Here is an 18149-nt window from a genome sequence, read left to right as displayed (position 1 = left end):
AGGAACGCAGAAGCGGGAGATGTGAGGAAGTCCAAAGAAGTTAAGAAAATATGTTTTATGATATGTGTTACTTTGTTTCTTTATTTGTAAAAAAAAGAAAAAAAACCTTCAATAAAAATTTATTAAAAAAAAAAATACAATTCCCATCATTCCTAGCTAGCAGTGGCCAGAGATTACAGAGCTGTTGTCCAAAACCAGCTGAAGACTCAAGTTTGGAAACCCTGCTGTAGGCAGTGAGTTTTTAACCATGAGTAGAGCCTCCAGTAGATCACTCCCAGTAGTGATGTATGGAAGTGAGAGCTGGACCATAAAGAAGTCTGATCACCGTAGAATTGATGCTTTTGAATTCTGGTGCTGGAGGAGGCTCTTGAGAGTCCCATGGACTGCAAGAAGATCAAACCTCTCTATTCTGAAGGAAATCAGCCCTGAGTGCTCCCTGGAAGGACAGATCCTGAAGCTGAGGCTCCAAGACTTTGGCCACCTCATGAGAAGAGAAGACTCCCTGGAAAAGACCCTGATGTTGGGAAAGATGGAGGGCACAAGGAGAATGGGACGACAGAGGACAAGATGGTTGGACAGTGTTCTCGAAGCTATCAGCATGAGGGAGGCAGTGAGTGACAGGAGGGCCTGGCATGCTCTGGTCCAGGGGGTCACAAAGTCGGACACGACTAAACGACTAAACAACAAAGAGCCTCCTGAGTTTCTGAGGCAGTCTCCCTTCCCAACTTTTGAGGAGCAATAGTGGAGAAAAGCATCACCCCCTGCCCTTGTGGGATTCCTGGCCGCCCAAGGAAACAAGGATCTCGGGCTGGCTGGAATCCCTTTGGCCTGATCCAGTGAGGCTTCTTCATGTTCTTCATTAACGGCTTTGTTCACAGGCACACTTGGTGGGGTGGTGGGAGAGGGCCTCCTCGGTGGTGGCAACTTTGGAACTCCCTGCCTAGGGAAGCCAGATTGGCTCCCTCCTTGCTGTTGTCTCACCAAGTGAAGACCTTCCTGTTCCAACAGGCTTTGGGGAACTGACTGCTTTTAAGGAAAGAGCTGGTCCTGTTTTTTATTTTAATTATTGGTCGTTTCCCCCATGTCATTATTATTATCTTCATTGCAAAACACAGACAAAAATAATACCACAATGACAACTAAACATTAATTGGCTATACACCATCTAACATCACACATACTTCTGACTTCCAAAACACCTCATTGTGCTTCTAAATATTCTTATTTACGCACTTCTTATTATATCTTACATATCAGGAACAATTTTTACGCTTATAATTCTCTTTAATATTCAACATTCAATCTACACCTGTCCGGAGATTTGCATTCTCACAGTATTGTTTTAAATATTCTTTAAATATTGTCCATTCTTTGCTCACTTTCTGATTTGAGTTTTCTCTTATTCTCCCAGTCATTTTCGCAAGTTCCAGGTATTCTATCATCTTCACTTGCCAGTCAAGCCTTGTAGGAATTAAGTCACCTTTCCCATTTTTTGCTACCAGAATTCTGGCCACCGTGGTTGCATGCTTAAAGATAGCTCTAAAGTTTTTTTGGATTTCAGTGGACATAATGCCTAACTGAAAGGTTTCTGTCTGTCTGTTTGTTTTTTGAAAGGATACAATAAAAAGGAAAGAATCCTTTTTATTGTAATCATTGGCACTATTTAGTGGGAAGAAACTCCCATAAAAATCCTCGTTATTGCACCTTTTACACGGCTGTTTATTTGTATATATTTTAAAATTTTGTATATGGATGTTTTATGATGTCCTATACTTATAATGCTTAATAAAGGTTTGGCGAAGTAAGTATCGTTTTAATAGATTTTCCTTTTTTTTCTTTTTTATACATTTTTATTAGTTTTTTAACATATCATTTCCAACATTCATTTAACATAACTTCTTATCTTATACAATATTTTAGACTTCCGTCAACAACCTCTGAAGATTTTTCGTTCTTTATCACTTGTTCTGCATTTCTTAATTTCTCTATGACTTTTAATTGTCATTAACTAATCATTCTCTTCATGGTTTTAATAGATTTTTCACATATGTATGCTTAATTTTTTTAATGATTCCCCACCTGTAAGCCACCTTGAATCTCTGCCAGGCAAAAAGGTAGGGCAATAATAATAATAATAATGTGTGTGTTGTTTTGATGCCTGGCATAAAATCCCCTCTTCTTTTTTTTCCTAAATGATATTTATTCAAAATTTCAAAAAGAAAAAAAATACAAGAAAAAACAAAAATACAACAGCAAAACTACAAAAAACAAAAAAAGAATAACAAAAAAAAATACAAATACAAATTACATCCTTTCATTTACTTATTTCTTGGACCTCCTCACACCTCCCTTTTTGTATTCTATCTTAATTCATTATTTCAGCAAATTCTTCCCATACTTCACAATTTTTATTTAAATAATTTGTCTTAACAATCTGTCTCTCTTTTTTTTCTTCTTTTCCGTTAACTCAACATATCCTTTCCAACTTTTACTATATTCTATTATTCAATTTACGGTTGATTTCTTTATCCTTGTCTTACCTTAAGAACCATAAAATCCCCTCTTGTTTCCCCCCCCCCCCCCCCAGGGATCAATGCTCAGGCCCGGAAGCTCCAGCGCAACCGCACCAAGGGCGCCATGACGCTTCTGACGGGGTGCAAGAGCCACGCCACACAGACCTCCCTCCGCCGCACCGTCAGCGAGACCAGCCTCAGCCAGGCGGGCAGCGCCAGCGCCGAAGCGGGGCAGCAGGAGGAGCAGCTGAGGAGGCACTACTCCACGCTGCCCGAGACCCTCCAGTGCCTGGAGAGCGGAAGGGATGCGCAGCCGGCGCCCGCCGGGGACCAAAGTGGCAACAGCCTGCGCTACTCGCTGTACCAGTCCCCACACCTGCTTCTCCTGCAGGGCTACAGCCAGCAACACGTAAGCAGGCGAGATGCGCCTTTGCTAGGCTCTGCGGCATTTAGGTCTACCGCTTTATATACCTCTGGGTACAAATTTAATTTGTTCCAGGGGTTCGTGTGCACACTGAAAAATCCGTATCCAGATGCGCTGTTTCTGCGCATGTGCGCGGCATGATAGAGTGCTTCTGCACATGCGCGAGCGCAAAACCCAGAAAAATACTTCCAGGTTTGCCACTTTTCCAACCCGAAGTTTACGTTACTCAAGAGTAATGTAACCCGAGGGTCTACTGTATGTCTGTGTGTGTGTGTGTGTGTGTAGATATAGATATATATTCATCTCCGCCAAGCTAAGCAGTTGGCTCCTTACCTCTCTCGCCCTGACTTAGTCACTGTGATCCACGCGACGGTCACTTCCAGACTTGATTGTAACTCGCTCTACATGGGGCTGCCCTTGAAGCTGACCCAGAAACTCCAGCGCGTGCAGAAAGCCGCGGTGAGACTCCTTACAGGGTCCTCACTGTGGAATCACATTCACCCGGTGTTATACCAGCTGCACTGGCTCCCGGTGGGGTACAGGATCAGGTTTAAGGTGCTGGTTTTAACCTTTAAAACCCCATGTGGCCTAGGACCCTTGTACCTACCGGACCGCCTCTCCTGGTATGTCCCATGGAGGACCTTACGGTCTTCAAACAAAAACATCTTGGAGGTCCCGGGCCACAGGGAGGTTAGGCTGGCCTCATCCAGAGCCAGGGCTTTTCCGGCTGTGGCCCCGATCTGGTGGAAAGGTCCACAAATGACAACACTTTGGAGGTCCCAAGTTGCAAGGTGGTTAGATTAGTGTCAACCAGCCCCAGGGCCTTTTCAGTACTGGCCCTGACTTGGTGGAACGCTCTGTCACAAGAGACTAGGGCCCTGCGGGACTTGATATCTTTCTGCAGGGCCTGCAAGACAGAGCCATCTAGTCCAACCCCACTTAGTGCAGGAAGGAAGGAAAATATTGAATAAACGTCTTTCTCTGTGTATCTTTGTGGTTTTCTCTGTGCAGGACAGCTTGGTCTATTTGCTGAATCGCGACCAGCACACCGTTGGCCAGAGGACTCAAGCCAGCAAGCCCAGCATCAGCCTCTCGGCTCCGGACATCCTCCCCCTCCATTGCACCATCCGGAAGGTCAAGGCGTCCGGCCGCTCGAGCCACCGCGCCAAGGAGAAGCTGGTCCTGGAGCCCATCCCCGGGGCAGCCATCTCCATCAACTTCTCTGAGGTGGGCAGGACGGCGACTCTCCACCACGGCGACCTCATCTCCCTCGGCCTCTACTACCTGCTGCTCTACAAGGACCCCGTGAAGACACAGCCGCTGCCCGCACAGACCCTCATGAGGCTGAAGGCCGCGCGCCGAGCCTCCGAGCCCGAGCTGCCGTCCACCTGCAAGGTCTGCGGCAGCCAAGCGAGGGACAAGGGCTCGTCGGCCAAGAAGGCGCCCGTGCCGTCGCAGGGACCCTCTGGGCGGAGGGGAGGCCGCCGGAAGCTGCAGCTGGAATTTGACAAGCCCAGCGAGGACCTGCTGCTGCGGAGGATCGTCACGCTCATCGAGCCCACCAGCGACGACCACAAGCTGGCGCCCGCCTTCCTCCTCTGCCTCTGCGTCCAGCACTCAGCCGGCCACTTCAGGCCCGGGGAGTTTGGCCATCTCCTCCTCAAGTTGTCCAAGATGATACAGAGGACCGTGTGGGTTAGTATATATTGGATATACAGTCATACATCGGGATAAATATGCTTCAGGATAAGTATTTTTGGGTTGCACTCCGCGGCGACCCAGAAGCAATGGAGCGCGTTACTTCCGGGTTTCGCCGCTCGCGCAAGCGCAGAAGGTCAAAATGATGTCACGCGCATGCGCAGAAGCGGCGAAATGCGACCTGCGCAGACGCAGTCTTACGTTCTATTCAGGGTGCAAACGGGGCTCTGGAATGGATCCCGTTCACATCCCGAGGTACCACTGTATTGTGGGATGTGATACATAAGTAGCAGTCAAGTACAACATTCCTCGTTTTCCTAGAGTGGACACGCAAGGGGATGTTTGGTCCAGCCAGTTGAAAACTTCCTGTTTCCTCCTGGACTGGGGCAACCTTCCTCTGGCATGTGACAAGAGGTGGGCGTGGCCTTACCTGTCCAGGTAACAAAAGCGCAAGGCACGCAGCCCTCTTCCCTTCTTCTCTATCTTCCTTTTGTCGTGTGAACTGCAGTGACTGCCAGTCTACAGTCACTGGGATTAACCTCCCAGATGGGGTAGACCCACATGTATATATCTTTGTAACTAAGTCTGACTTCAGGGATCCAACTGTGAACTGATGATGTGTGCAAACTACTTTTATATACTTTACACAAGATTGTGTAAGAGAGGATCTTACCAGAAATCTATATTGATAAGCTTAAACAAGCCTGCAACCAGCTACCCGCGGTGCATTCAAAGGGGAATGTTAAAACTCTGCTAAGTTATAAAACTTGCTAGCGCAAGTTAGGAAGGATATTAATAAACAGTATCTCCTCTCCTGCCTCCCTGAACATTCCCACACATATAATTGAATCTCTCTGCTTCTTTCGGTCAAAGAGAACAGGGCCTTCTTAATGGTGGCTCCCCGTTTGTGGAATACTCTCCTTGGAGAGGCTCACCTGGCACCATCATTGCATGTCCTCTTTAACCAGGCCTGAAGATTGGTTGTCCTTCTGCAAATCTCTGGGTTTGCCTGCTGTGAATGAACACTAACTACTGGGGCGGGGGGAGGGATGGGGAGTTTATTGTGAGAAAGCGTGGCTAGCAAGCAACATTGGGACTGGCTGTGCAGATTTGGGAATTTTCTCATCTTCACAGTATCGGTGATATTTCATTCCCTTTCCCTTTTTTTGTTGCCTTCCTTGATTCCAGGAGAAAACAAACGAACTAGCCGAGAAACAGTCGCAACAGTAAGTCTTCTGCATCCAGGATTTCAGCTTCTTTCTGTGAAATGTTGCTTCCAAATAAATGTGCATGTAGGTTTTGGTTTGCATGCCACCCAAACCAAGCTCTGTGTCATTCTGGGGGTGAGGAGGATGCCTTCAAAATACAGCATGCAAATGCATCAAATAACAAGCAGTTTTTATCTTAAAGGCAGTCTTCTAACAAATGCAAAGCCTATTCAATTGAAAAGCAAATGATAAAAGGACCTGCTTCTCACAGTACAGCAAGCCATGGTTTATTCGTGCTTTGTGTGAATGCCTGAACCTAGCCAGCAGACTAGCCTTGTTTTGTTTTCTGGCAAGAAATTGCAGCACAATGTCATCGTTCGTGGCTGTTCTTGCTGCTTTTGCTAATTATGCACAGCCTGGAGAAAATGGAGAGAGATTTTTTTCGTTTTCCTACCACTAGAACTATTGGACATGTAGTGAAGCTAGACTGGAAGATTCTGGGTGGATAAAATAAAGTTTCCTTTTATCTATCCCAAATCTTCTGACATTCAGTTCCAGTTCCCAAGAGACAGACTTTAATAGGAACATTTCTTAATTAAATTTGCTTCTGCAATTGCATAACCATTCTCGACAGAAATACAGCCTTGGTTTTCGAGCGTCTCGGAAGCAGAATGATTCAGAAGCCAAAAACTGGGAAGTAATTGCTTCCGTTTTCGAATGTGCCTCGGAAATCGAATGGCTTCTGCTGCATGTTTTTCCATTTTTTCAATGGATTTTGCCAACCACCCATTGATCCTTGGTTTTCGAACGTTTTAGAAGTCAAAGGGTCTTCCGGAATGGATTACGTTAAAAAACCGAGGTTCCACTGTACTTCCTGCAAGAGAGGGAACAGAAAAGGGTCAAAGTGGAGTAAACTGGCTTGTGTCCAGATCTGCTTCCTGACATGTGTATTCTGCAATTCTTCTCAAGTGCAGAAAGGCCTCGGAGACCCCAGAGGGATTTGGGATTTAGCATCCACTTAAACCCCTAGGAGAACCTTCAAATGTCACCCAAAGGCATCATTCTGCCTGCTGGTCGCAGGAACCAATATCACAAACCTGTGTCCCCTTCCCTCCAATGCCTGCCCACACACAACATACAAGGCCACCACCTGTGATTCCTAATTCAAACCCTGGAGTCCCTGATACTTGTCTATCTGTTTGTTTATTGCATTTATTTATTGCATTTGGCACTGTTGGTTAAACCACAGAGCCTAGGACTTGCCGATCAGAAGGTCGGCGGTTCGAATCCCCACAACAGGGTGAGCTCCCATTGCTCGGTCCCTGCTCCTGCCAACCTAGCAGTTTGAAAGCACGTCAAAGTGCAAGTGGATAAATAGGGAAGGTAAATGGCATTTCCGTGCCATCCCCACAACAGCCCTGTGAGGTGGGCTAGACTGAGAGGCAGGTAACCAGCAAGCAAGCTTCACTGCTGAGCATGAATTTGAACCCTGGCCTCTCCCAGATCCTAGTCTGATGCTCTAACTGCTACACCACGCTGCCTCTCACACTCCAAATTTTCCTTCAGTTGCATAATCCACATGGGTTGAGGAATGCTGCTTGCCTTGGCACAGAATTAGGGTTGACCGCCTTACAGAAGCCTGATCACTTCTTGCGGTTGTTGTTTAGCTCGATGGTGACAAACGGAGTGTGGAAAGGACAAATGTCTCTGTGCGCCAAGTCCGGCCTTTTTCAGTCTCCTTTTCTTTGTGTTTATTGTCGCCTTATCTTGTTTGCACAGCAACTCAGCCAGGCTCTCCTAGTGTCCTTTATTTGCTCGGTTGCATTCCTCCTCCGATTCCTTAACAACTCAGGAAGGCATCTGATGAGAGAAGGAGGGGACTTGATTAAGACAATCCATTCAGACAGGGTTGAATTATTATTGCGGCAATCTATATATGAAGCAGAAACAAAAAGCAGCGCTTTGGTGCAAGGGGAAGAATGAAACCAGATCCAGATTTCCTTGTCCTCTTTACATAATTGGAACAGTCTTAATATAAGGGAGCAGAGCTGGTGTGTGCAGTCGCTCTCTGGAGCCTATCATTTTGGTGAAATGATCCCATATGATTTTATTTATTCTTTTGGAATAAACAACCAATCTTGGCGCCTGGAGAGACTGTAAGGAAATGCTGGTGGGAAGAGGAGGGGCATATCCTTCTGAAAAAGAAGGCTGTTTCTCAGGAAGCTGGGGTTAAGCAGAGCCATGCGGTGCAGTGGTTAGTGCAGCCTACGCCAACATCTGGCACTCTCCAGAAGTTTTGGACTATAGTTCCCAAGTGCCCCAGATTTTCCACAGGAACCTCAGGCGGAATAGCCATCCCTGCACCGGTCAAAACCTTTCCACCTTGTGCCACATCTGACTTGCGCGATTTCAACTTTATGTGCTTGGCTGAACTCGCCCAAATTAAATGCACGGAAGGCGGAGAGCTTAAAAGCTCTTTTGGGGCAAGCTCTCCGCCTTGCATTCCGGGCTCTGGGAGGCTCTTGCGGAAACTCAAGGTGGTTGTGTGAGATCTTGCGAGGGTCTCTCAGAGCCTGGTGAGCAAAGCGGAGGTTCAAAGATCCGTTTGGAAAGAGGTGGTGTTGTGTTTGTGTGGGAACTGTGTCCCTGTAGCTCTGCCGGGATGCCTCTCAACTCTGCGCTTGTCTCGTCAGCCAGGATCCTGCGTCTCTCTCCCGCTTCACCATCAAAGACCTGCTGCCCGACTTGCAGCACGTCCTTTTCTGGATGTCGAACTCCATCGAAATCCTCTACTTTGTCCAGCAGAAATCCCCCGTTTACATCCAGAACATGGAGGAGGAGCTGGACATGAAAGGTGTTTTATTATGCTTTTAGATTGGTTGGAGTGGGTGGGGTCAGGGCCGGATTTAGGTTTGATGAGGCCCTAAGCTACTGAAGGTAATGGGGCCCTTTATATGTCCAGCTGTCCTTTGTCAACAACAAATTGTCTACTGTTTTTTGTGTTGAATATATGCTAGTATATGGTAATTTGTGGACCTAATAGGTATCTCAAGCCATTTGTACATGTTACTCCCCATCTAGTTTTCTGTGGGGTGGTGGGGTTGGTATGGAGGACCTCTAAGCCACCGAAGTCCCAACTGGAAGCCTGATGTGGCTCAGCTCTGACATGGGTGGGCAAGAATCAGGCTTCTTGATTCGCTCCCTCTGAAGATGAGCAGGGAGGGCGTCCAATGGCAGCCGAGTCAGATGAGTTTTACAGGTGCAGAGTGACACCCATGGGAGCCTTTTATCAGGGTGGGGGCCAGAAGTTGGACAGGGCCGTTGCCTTCCTGCCTGGTTGGAAAGAAGGGGTGCTTTTGGCTGGCTGGACAGGCTTTCCTCTCCATTTCTGCATCTCTTGTTACCCAAAGGAGACCATAAACCCGGTCAGTTTAAAAGGTCAGCAAACTTCACTGAGTTATTTCACACATGCAGAGTTGTGGGAGTCTCTCCGTCTTAACATTTGTGGAGTTGGCTGTGTGGCTCTTTCCATGCCGACTTGGAACCCCTTCACATTCTCTGTCTTTTCCTGGCGCATTATCTTAATGCGATTTTTAAAAACGACGCTTAAATTAATTGCTTTAAGGGATTATTAAGTGTGTTCACCTCTCTGGGTTCCTGCAGCACAAGGGGCGGTTTGCAAACGTGAACAATAAATAAACACATGAAGGTTTTGGCCTCCGAATGCGAGGCTTTTTGGGTAGAGCTGCAGAGGTGCCTTTTCTCGAGAAGCAAATGCTCAGCCCGAAATGTTGGGCTCAGCCCTCCTCCTCCTTTCTTTTTCCTGTCTCCCTCTTAGGATCCAAGGAATCTCTCATTTCCCTGACCATCACTGCCAGCGAAGAAGCCATGACAGTCCTTGAGGAAGTCATTATGTATACCTTCCAGCAGTGTGTGTATTACATCTCCAAGGTAATACATGTCCCTGTCACTTCCAGGGAGCTGTGGGGCTGAGGGTTGCTTTTCCTGACCAAGGTCCAAAGACTGGGGGGAAAACCCCATATTTATTTTATTTATTTGATGAAATGTGTGTGCCACTCGAGCGTAGAAATCCTCAAGGCTGTCTATGGAAAGAATAGAACAGTGAGGTTATCAGTCAGACCAGCTAAAACATTTGAACTTTAAAAACCAGCAATAAGCTAAAACACACACCAGCATTCTATTCTTCTTCTTCTTATTGTTGTTGTTATTATTATTATTTATTATTATTATTATTATTATTATTATTATTATTATTATTATTAAATTTGTATTCCGTCCTATACCAATAGATCTCAGGGTGGTTCACAACACAAAATTACGATATAAAAAATACATAACACATGCTGGGTAAAGGTAAAGGGACCCCTGACCATTAGGTCCAGTCGTGACCGACTCTGGGGTTGCGGCGCTCATCTCGCTTTACTGGCCGAGGGAGCCGGCGTACAGCTTCTGGGTCATGTGGCCAGCATGGCTAAGCTGCTTCTGGCGAACCAGAGCAGCGCACCGAAACGCTGTTTACCTTCCCGCCAGAGCGGTACCTATTTATCTACTTGCACTTTGACGTGCTTTCAAACTGCCAGGTGGGCAGGAGCAGGGACCGAGCAACGGGAGCTCACCCTGTCACGGGGATTCGAACCGCCGACCTTCTGATCTGCAAGCCCAAGGCTCTGTGAAAAGGTTTCTTTAGCAGGTGGCGGAGAAAAGACAGCAAAGGCTGCCACTGCTTGGTGTCCATCAGCGGGGAGTTCCAAAGTGCGTAGGTCCCCCAGTCTAAAAGATCAGGCTCCTTACGTCTGAGGAAGGGGTATTATGTGGGTCAGTTCCTCAGATCAAAGCGGTCAAGAGGGTATGCATGGGGCAAGGCGATCTTGCAGAGAGACTGGCTTGTGGTAGACGGAAGGGTGGGCATTTCTGAATGCAAGGCAACCCCCCCTTGCAAGCAGAAATCGAGCCTGTCAGGGAGAAGGTCAATGTTGATCTTTGCCTGTTGTGTGAAAGTGACCCTTTTAGCTGCCAAACCAACCTTTCTGAGGATGAAGAAAATGAGGTCCACGAATCACGGTCTTTACCCAATGTTACAGTGGAGGGGGGGTCCTCGTTCTAGACCTCCCCAGGAGCACCCAAGATTGCTTATTTAGCTCGAATCATTTCCCAGTTGCAGTCAGAGGCACAGACTCTCTCAACCATTGCAGAGCTCATTCTGCCCCCCCCCCATGCAGAGAGATGGCTGTATCTCCAGGCCTGACCCTCGGCTGCACACATGGCTGGCATCGCGCAAAGAGAAAGCGTCTCCTTGCAGATGCAGCCCTGCGCATCCTGCACTGCACCACAGGCGCAGCCAGCCGTGCATGGCAGTGACAACCGTCGCTGGCTGTGGTGATGTCACGGGAAGAAGGCGAGAGGGAGGGAGATCAGATCGGAGGGGGGCAACTTCCAGCAACCTGGAGACATGATACATTACAAACGGTTTGGGGTAGACATCGAGAATTCAGCAAAACAGAGGGCTTGTCTTTTGAATCTCCTATTGGCAAACTATAGGGACACGGGTGGCACTGTGGTCTAAACCACAGAGCCTAGGACTTGCCGATCAGAAGGTTGGTGGTTCGAATCCCCGTGAAAGAGTGGGCTCCCGTTGCTCGGTCCCAGCTCCTGCCAACCTAGCAGTTCAAATGCACACCAAAAGCGCAAGTACAGTGGTACCTTGGGTTAAGTACTTAATTCGTTCCGGAGGTCCGTTCTTAACCTGAAACTGTTCTTAACCTAAAGCACCATTTTAGCTAATGGGGCCTCCTGCTTCTGCTGTGGCGCTGCAGCACGATTTCTGTTCTCATCCTGAAGCAAAGTTCTTAACCCAAGGTACTATTTCTGGGTTAGCGGAGTCTGTAACCAGAAGCGTATGTAACCCGAGGTACCACTGTAGATTACTGTAATAAGGTACCGTTCCAGCGGGAAGGTGTAAAATTTGAAGTGTAAGCTCCTCGAAGGCAGGGGACTCCTCGCTCTCCCCACCTCCCTGCTTGCTCCTTCGCAAAGCTCAGAGTACCCGGGTTGCGAAGCTCTTGTCTTGAGCGCCAGGCATCTGGCCGAGAGGAACCTCTCGCGAAATGAGTCAGGTCTTGCAGTTTGCAAGGCCAGAGAAATGAGCACTTTTACCGGAAGGGTGGGAAAACACTTTCTGAGACGCTATATTTGGAGGAGTGAGTCTGCCTTTTGCCAGTTCTGACAGACATTCGGCAAGCCTCCGGGTTGAAAAGCTGCCTGTTCTTTCCCTTCTCAGCTTTTCCTGGTGTCCTTCCCACTCTCATCTTAATTTTTATTATTATTATTATTATGAAGAAAGCAAGAAAAGCGACTCAAGGGGAAAATGCCACGCAGGGTTAACAAAACCCTCAATAGTATACTCCATGCTGGTGCAATAAAAATAGAAGGATATGACTATTGATTTCAAGCCCAGAATAAAACGAAAACCCACGACTGTTGTGGGCTGAGATGAATCTTAAAGAGGAATAATATGTTATAGTATTGAATTAACCAGAATCCATTGATTAGCAGAGGGAGGGGACAAACTGTTTTCCTCTTTATTGACATGTGTTAACACAATCAAGCCAGACAGCTGCAAACTGCGCGTTCTTTCCATCTTGGAGATTGGTCCAATATTCCAACCGTCTCCGTATCTGCCTGCCCTGCCCTCTCTCACTGCCGACTTCATTAATGCCAGACCACTGGCACGTATAAAAAAATGCATTTCTGAAAATTAAAAATGTATGAAATATATGGCACAGCAATAAAACTGCTAGCATATTTGCTAAGCTAAGCAGGGTCCAGTATGGTTTCGATTTGGAAGGGGATCCACATTTCGAGATTCCTGTATTGCAGAGTCCCTTCCAGCGCTACAATTATATGATTCCAGTCCTGATTTATTGCCTTCTCTGCAATACTCTTCTATTTGTGAGGCCTTTCATAGAATCATGGAATTGTGAAGTTGGAAGGGACCTCGAGGGTCATCTAGCCCAACCCCTGGCAACCTGAGCGCATCTTAGTTTAATTTGTGTGCCACCCAATTACTTTTTTTTTTTAATTTCGGAAATGCAGCTTTCCCAAAATGCCAGATTTGCACAAAAGAGCTGTCAAAAGCAACATTTGAAAAAGGTGTGTGTTTGTTGCTCCAAGTCAGGAATCCAGAGGCCTGTTGTGGGTTCAGATATAACAACAACAACAACAACAACAACAACAACAACAACAACAACAACAACAACAACAACAATTTATTTATACCCCGCCCACTCTGGACGGCTTCCAACAAAATATTAAAATACAGTAATTCATCAAACATTAAAAGCTTCCCTAAAGAGGCTGCCTCCATATGTCTTCTAAAAGTCTGGCAGTTGTTGTTCTCTTTGACATCTGATGGGAGGGCGTTCCATCTAGATAAATAGATGTTGTTGTTGTTTAGTCGTTTAGTCGTGTCCGACTCTTTGTGACCCCCTGGACCAGAGCACGCCAGGCACTCCTGTCTTCCACTGCCTCCCGCAGTTTGGTCAAACTTGTGTTGGTAGCTTCGAGATCACTGTCCCACCATCTTGTCCTCTGTCATCCCCTTCTCCTTGTGCCCTCCATCTTTCCCAACATCAGGGTCTTTTCCAGGGAGTCTTCTCTTCTCATGAGGTGGCCAAAGTCTTGGAGCCTCAGCTTCAGGATCTGTCCTTCCAGTGAGCACTCAGGGCTGATTTCCTTCAGAATGGAGAGGTTTGATCTTCTTGCCGTCCATGGGACTCTCAAGAGTCTCCTCCAGCATCATAATTCAAAAAGATAAATAGATACACACACACACAATTATCTAGATAAATAGATACACACACACATACAAGCTGCAACGCTTCCCCAGCGCTACGTGGGATCAAAGTGGGTCACTCGCCCCTCCTCAGAACATTTGGTATGAGAAGTTCAGAGCTGAGCCGCCCTTTCTCTCTCCCTGTCCAGTCTCTGTACGTGTCTTTGCCGCCCTTGTTGGACTGCAACCCCTTCCAGAGCGAAGGGCGAGAGGGCTGGCTCTCTTCCCCGCCTCTTCCTGAGGAGATACGCAAAGTGGTGTCGACCTACCAGGCCAGCTTGGACCTCCTCCGCCAATATGAGGTGCACCTTGAAATCAGCTCCCAGATGTTTGCCTACCTGTTCTTCTTCTCCAACACCCTCCTCTTCAACCAGCTGATGGAAAAAGGTGAGTGGTGGGAGGAGCTTCCAGGTGGGAGGTGTGGGGTGTGAAACACAGAGCAGTCAAATACAACATTCCTAGAGTGGACATGTTTAGACATGAAGAGGGATGTTTGTCCAGCCAGTAGATAAACCACCTGTTCCCTCCTGGGCTGGGACAAACTTCCTCTACAGGTGAGCAGAGGTGGGTGTGACCTTACCTGTGCAGGTAACAAACAGGGCAAGCAGCCATCTCTCTCTCTCTCTGACTCCATTCCTCAAAGAAGCAACATCTCCTTAGCCTGAGATTCTCTCTTGGTTTCCAGCCAAGAGAGGACAAAGGAACTATCTCCTTATGGGATAGATTCCAGGTGTGTATACAGTGGACGCTCGGGTCGCAAACGTGTTCCGTGCGGGATGCACGTTCACAACACAGAGCGTTCGTAACCCACAGTGGCGCGTCTGTGCACGCGCGGGTTGTGATTTGGCGCTTCTGCGCCTGTGCAAAGAATGATTTAGCACTTCTGCGCATGCGCGACCGCCGAAACCCGGAAGTAACCAGTTCCGGTACTTCTGGGTTTCGCCAGTCCATAACCTGAAGAAACACAACCTGAAGCACCTGTAACCCGAGGTATGACTGTATTTTGTAACTTAAATCTGGGATCCATTTGTGAACAGAACGTGTGAGTAAAGTCTTTTATACTTTTGTACAAGACTGTGCTGTGTCTATTCTTTTTAGGAGGGAATAAAAGGGGAATTACCAGGAAACTTATTTTAGAGGCTTATGCAAGCCTGGCAAACCTATCTGCTGTGCAAGTTTAAAAGGGGGTGGGGGTGTTACTCTGCTAAATCATAGAACTTGTTAACACAAGTTGGGAAGGATATAATTAAACAATATATCCTCTCCTGCCTCCCTGAACATTCCCACAGGAGGACCAAGGTTGCTGGCAAGAGATCATCATCATTGTCATTTTATTTGTACGCCGCCTTTCCATAGTTAAAACAATGCTCAAGGCGGCTTGATCTGGAGACGGGGATCTGGAGCGAGATTTAATTCTGTCAAGGTTTAATTGTTTCGTAATTATCATTCCCCACACCCTCTGTTTTTAGCTGTCAGGGGGAAAGGAGGGGTACAAATCAATCAATCAATCAATCAATCAATAATTTAATAAGTAAATGAAATAAAATCTAAGAAGCGCTTGTAAATTATTTGAAATGGAAACACCTGGCAGAAATGAGGATCTCAAGAGCATCATGGGGTCAGCTGGGCAATCTGACAATGCACATCTGAAGCTGGTGATCCTTCCATGACCTTCCTCTTCTCCTCCTCCTCTTCCTCCTCCTCCCCAGGCTCCTCCTTGGGCTGCTTCCATTGGTCGAAAGGCGTGAGAGTCCGTGCCACCCTTCGGCTGCTCCTGGAATGGGCACAGCGTGTGGGCTTTGGGCAGCTGGCGGACGAGTTCTTTGGCAAGCTCTCCAGCGTGGCCAGCCTCTTGGCCATGCCAAACTCCCAGCTGGTGCAGGTGAGGAGCCCTTGGCCTCTAAGGGGCACGTCCAGTTGGGCAGTCCAGCAGGGGGGAGTTTTATGTGCCCACAGCCACCGTCTCGTGAGTAGGGTTGCCAGGTCTCCGGGGGCTGACCCAAAGTCTCCAGGCTTGTCTGCTAACCCCTTGCAGGTGGCAGGACGGACGGAGGGGGCTTGACTCTCCAGCTGGGTGAGGGCACCTTTTTTTTAAAAAAAATTAATCGAGGAGGCTGCCTGCAGCTTGAAAGCTTCAGCCCAGCAGGAGCTGGATGCAGATTATTGCATGGCCTCAAATGGGGCTGGAGTGTCCTGCCCTCCTCCCCTCTCCCAAGTAACTTCCATCTCTTATTGTATAGTCTTTCTGGGGGTAATGCTCTCCTCCCCTCCCTCTTCCCCTCTCCCAATTAACCTCCATCTCTGGAAATTTTTGCATAACCTTTCTGGGGGGTGATGCTCTCCCCCCCCCCAATTAACCTCTATCTCTGCAAATGATTGCATAGTCTTTCTGGGGGGTGATGCTCTCCTCCCCCCCCCAATTAACCTCTATCTCTGGAAATTATTGCATAACCTTTCTGGGGGGTGATGCTCTCCCCCCCCCAATTAACCTCTATCTCTGGAAATTATTGCATAGTCTTTTGGGGTGGTGATGCTCTCCTCCTCCCCTCTCTCCCCCCCCCCCCAATTAACCTCTATCTCTGCAAATTATTGCATAACCTTTCTGGGAGGTAATGCTCTCCTCCCCTCCCTCTTCCCTTCTTCCAATTAACATCTATCTCTGGAAATTTTTGAATAACCTTTCTGGGGGGTGCTGCTCTCCTCCCCTCCCCCTTCCCCTCAGTGAAGCAGGGGTGGTGGGGCAGGAGGAGGAGGTGTGGAAGGCCTTGACCAGGCATAGGCAAACTCTGCCCTCCAGATGTTTTGAGACTACAATTCCCATCATCCCTGACCACTGGTCCTGTTAGCTAGGGGTGATGGGAGTTGTAGTCCCAAAACATCTGGAGGGCCGAGTTTGCCTATGCCTGGCCTTGACTCTCCACCATCTCAACCCATCTCTCCCTCCTCTGGCACCTGCTCTTTGCTCTCCAATCTTGCAGCTTCTCCTGCCTCTGACCCTCATCTTCCAGGCTCTCCCAGATCACTGATGCCTTCCTCCAAGTCAGTCTCCAACCCCACCTCTCCCAGTGCCCGCTCAGCAGTCTCCGGCCACCACCTTTCAGTGTCCAGCCGGTCCCCTAGGTCTCAGGTTTGGTCTCTGAAATCTCAGCATCTAAGATCCTCACAATCCCGTGATGTTGGCAGCGCACGTCTGAGGGTGGTGCCAGCCACCCAGTGATGGCCGTGGGGATCATCCCTCTGCAACCCATCACCCGTCCCTCTCTTGCTTTGCTCAGATGACCTGGCCTATGCTGAGAGCCGAATTCCCTGCCCTCAATCCTGCCCAGCTGCACCACATCCTCACCCAGTACCAGGCCTCGTCCGACATGGGCTGTGTACCAGCCTGGCAGCCCAGCAAGGAGGATAGCCTGGCAGCCTTCAGGACAGGTAAGATCAGCCACGGCCGGGTTGCCCAGCGAGGGATTCTGTTGAGAATCGTGGGGGAATCGTAGAAGGGGAGAGTCAGAAGGGGCAATGGGGGAAATGCTTAAAGAAACAAATGTGTATGCCATGGGTAGGCAACCTAAGGCCCGGGAGCCGGATGCGGCCCAATCGCCTACTAAATCCGGCCCACAGATGGTCGGGGAATCAGCATGTTTTTACATGTGTAGAATGCGTCCTTTTATTTAAAATGCATCTCTGGGTTATTTGTGGTGCCTGCCTGGTGTTTTTACATGAATAGAATGTGTGCTTTTATTTAAAATTCTTCTCTGGGTTATTTGTGGGGCTTAGGAATTTCTTTATCCCCCCCCCATATAGTCCAGCCCCCCACAAGGTCTAAGGTACAGTGCACCGGCCCCCTGCTGAAAATGTTTGCTGACCCCGGTATATGCAGTTCAAATGTCCCCATTTCTCTGCCACTGAAAATGAAATGGGACGGACTTCAGTGCTGATTGGATGCCCACCCCTCGTCACCAATTACATTCCTGCCTTGATGGGGGTTGGACTAGATGACCCTCCGTGTCCCTATGATTCTATGAATCCCTGACACCCCCAAGCAGGGCTGGGGAAGTCCCCTTTCTGAAACCCTCTGCCAGTCTTTCAAAAATACGAAAACACTCCAGAAAAGAAAATCTCAAGTAGAATGAGGACCCAATGCAGCCCTAACAGTGCTTGTGTGGGGGGGGGGGGCACAGATTACTGGCTGATTCTTGTGGGAACGGGGGACGGAACGAAGCGCTCTGGGAAAGGTCGTTGTAGCCAAGACCTTGAACGGGAGCACTTACTGCAACATTTTGCTGTGGGTCCCAGGCGTAGCTTCATATTTCATAGGTGAAAGTCATTTTGCAGGGCTGACCAATCCGCTTGGCTCGTTCCCCTGCTCCCCCCCCCAGCGCACGTTTTGATTAATGGGAGACGTTTGAGGGGCACATTGCTCAGAGAGAGGCGAGTGCCGCATGCGGTCTTCACACCGT

General features: G+C 48.2%; 1 protein-coding gene across 4 annotated transcripts in view; it reads left to right on the top strand.

The window, feature by feature from the left end:
• RADIL (Rap associating with DIL domain) overlaps positions 1–18149 on the top strand; it is a 76514-nt gene that overhangs the window by 45629 nt on the left and 12736 nt on the right. For all 4 annotated transcript variants that reach the window (XM_083711334.1, XM_083711337.1, XM_083711336.1 and 1 more), the window contains 8 exons: positions 2588–2922; positions 3949–4632; positions 5824–5861; positions 8537–8697; positions 9682–9794; positions 13845–14082; positions 15405–15577; positions 16971–17121. In XM_083711334.1, coding sequence (XP_083567460.1) covers positions 2588–2922; positions 3949–4632; positions 5824–5861; positions 8537–8697; positions 9682–9794; positions 13845–14082; positions 15405–15577; positions 16971–17121 — 1893 coding nt within the window. The remainder of the gene's footprint in view (positions 1–2587; positions 2923–3948; positions 4633–5823; positions 5862–8536; positions 8698–9681; positions 9795–13844; positions 14083–15404; positions 15578–16970; positions 17122–18149) is intronic.

Source organism: Podarcis gaigeae, assembly GCF_964106915.1.
Source record: "Podarcis gaigeae genome assembly, chromosome: 14".
In the NCBI taxonomy this organism is placed as follows: Eukaryota; Metazoa; Chordata; class Lepidosauria; order Squamata; family Lacertidae; genus Podarcis; species Podarcis gaigeae.
Note: the sequence above shows the minus strand (reverse complement) of the source record. Positions and strands in the feature narration are given on the sequence as shown.